This window comes from Perkinsus marinus (genome assembly GCF_000006405.1).
Source record: "Perkinsus marinus ATCC 50983 genomic scaffold scf_1104296963856, whole genome shotgun sequence".
Taxonomy (NCBI): domain Eukaryota; phylum Perkinsozoa; order Perkinsida; family Perkinsidae; genus Perkinsus; species Perkinsus marinus.
This window is the reverse complement of record NW_003204938.1, coordinates 1-2,128: the sequence shown is the minus strand read 5'-3', so window position 1 is coordinate 2,128 and position 2,128 is coordinate 1. Positions and strand designations below refer to the sequence as shown.

General features: G+C 44.5%; 3 protein-coding genes across 3 annotated transcripts; all 3 read right to left on the bottom strand.

Annotated features, from left to right (window-relative positions):
• Window positions 1–296: 296 nt before the first annotated feature.
• Window positions 297–1,448, bottom strand: Pmar_PMAR016026 (glycerol-3-phosphate dehydrogenase, putative; the record flags this gene model as incomplete). The annotated part of the gene is made up of 4 exons (XM_002771094.1): window positions 297–304; window positions 329–611; window positions 1,211–1,269; window positions 1,326–1,448. Coding segments are annotated over 4 exons (473 nt in total), but the record flags the coding sequence as incomplete, so codon positions are not given.
• A 222-nt stretch (window positions 1,449–1,670) lies between these two features.
• On the bottom strand, window positions 1,671–1,838 carry Pmar_PMAR016025 (hypothetical protein; the record flags this gene model as incomplete). Its single annotated transcript, XM_002771093.1, has 1 exon — window positions 1,671–1,838. A coding segment is annotated over one exon (168 nt), but the record flags the coding sequence as incomplete, so codon positions are not given.
• Window positions 1,839–1,899: 61 nt separating this feature from the next.
• Pmar_PMAR016024 (hypothetical protein) lies at window positions 1,900–2,077 on the bottom strand (the record flags this gene model as incomplete). The annotated part of the gene is made up of 1 exon (XM_002771092.1): window positions 1,900–2,077. A coding segment is annotated over one exon (178 nt), but the record flags the coding sequence as incomplete, so codon positions are not given.
• Window positions 2,078–2,128: the final 51 nt, after the last annotated feature.

Below are 2,128 nucleotides of genomic sequence, written 5' to 3'. Positions count from 1 at the left end.
CCCATCACATATGTATCCTTGAATGAGATTGTCCTCGGGCATGACGGCCCCATTCCATTTGTATCTCTGAATGAAATAGTCCTCGGGCATAGCGGCCCCACCACATATGTATCCTTGAGTGAGATTGTCCTCGGGCATAGCGGCCCCATCACATATGTATCCTTGAATGAGATAGTCCTCGGGCATAGCGGCCCCATCACATATGTATCCTTGAATGAGATAGTCCTCGGGCATAGCGGCCCCATCACATATGTATCTATGGATGGGATAGTCCTCGGGCATAGCGGCCCCATCACATATGTATCTATGGATGGGATAGTCCTCATACAGTCCTGAATAGTCCTGAATCTCTGATCTGTGAGAGAACTTTTGGCAGAAATTGATGAGGAAGGACGAATATGAGAATATCAGCACCGACAACAGCCTCTTTGAGGTCAGCTTTGGCCACAACATTATCGGGGAGTGTGATACCAGGCAGGTACTTCACATTTTCATGATGTGTATTAATAACATCGACCAAACTTCGCTTCTCGCCCTTGTAATCAACTTCTTCGTCAAATACCCACATCCTCACTTCCTCATCATAATACTTGTTACCATCACGAGTTGCTCTGATAGCAACCAGACGTGAGACGGTCGAACCCCAGTTACCACTACCAATAACAGTAACTCTTCTGGGATACCTGCTAGGCTGGGGGGAGCGGGGGGGGGGGGGGGGATAGATCTAATATGGGCCAAAGCTGAAGCACAAACAGTAAGGGAAAATATGGAGCCCGACCTGCGTTCTCAGAACCTGGTTTTGAGAACCACCATCATAATCCAAACACTAACCCGAAATTGATGTCCTTATTCGTAAAATTGCATTCATCAATTATGAAGTTGATTTCCCTATCCGACCTTCACCGCTAAATTAATGTCCCTTTCCACGAAGGCAGTTTCCTCACCCGCCAAATTGGTAGTCTTATCCGTCAAATAGACTTCTGAAAGATAAAGTACCCGATACCCATATACGCACAGTCAACCCAAGATTCCCCAAGATATCCCCTCAACGCACAGCGAAGACTTTCAAACCCAACATCTCATCACGTGAATCTATAAAGAAGCTATACAAGTGTTGGACACAGATTCTGCATCATAATCTTCTTATCAATTCTTGCCGTGCCAATCTGGAAAGCATTCATCGAAACTCTTCTTCCCATCGTGCTTCGACAGGATATGCTGTTCTAGCTGGCTCTTCTTTTGCGTTACCATAAACTGCTGTCGACAAACCTGATGAGAAAAGCAGCAAAGGTACTTCGAAAAAATACGTTGGGGAAATCACTCACAGTGCAGATAATACCAAGCGCCTTCTGGTTAGCTTCAATCTGGCTAGTGCCTCCCTTAGACATCTTGTCCTTCCGCGCCAACGCTCGTTGACGATCTTTATCACGCTGATTTCCGCGAGTCATTATAGAGTAATGAGGAAGACGATAAACTACATACCGAAAGATTCCCGGTTCGATCCTCGGAACCCACAACTAACCAATATTTCCAGAAAATCAAATAGCCCTTCAATAACTCTACAAACGACCATCGAAACCACTAAGTGATAATTATTACATCATGCATATTTACCAATACCAATGCCCTCAACCGCAGAGATATGCATCTGAAAATTTAAGATTCTTTCACTACTGCCTACATACCACTTTACCTTCCGGTCTAACTCCTCGATCTTCCTTCCCGGGATGTAGCAAGATGTCCCTCAGTTGGACACTCAAATTAATAAGTCCAATTCTCTCATCACAACCTGATCTCAGCCTATAATCCTCTGCCGCTAACCATCTCAACATTTTCGCCTGAAAAAAAGGATAAAAATTTTCCGGAAAATTCCTCTAAAATTTACCTTTTGCATATCACTTAGCTGAGAATCCTCAGCGACTCTCATAACAATTTGTTCCACAAGTTGCATGCAGTTGTACCCCTCGCGTAACACCAACACATCGCACAAATCGACCAAAGTCGACCATGCATTTTTCCCAGGACTTATATCCTTCAAACCATTCATGAGCTTAGCTGAGACCTCGAGTGGCACCGACTGAAATACAAAAAATGTAAATAGAAAAACTTCGCTCCGCTAGACTCACCC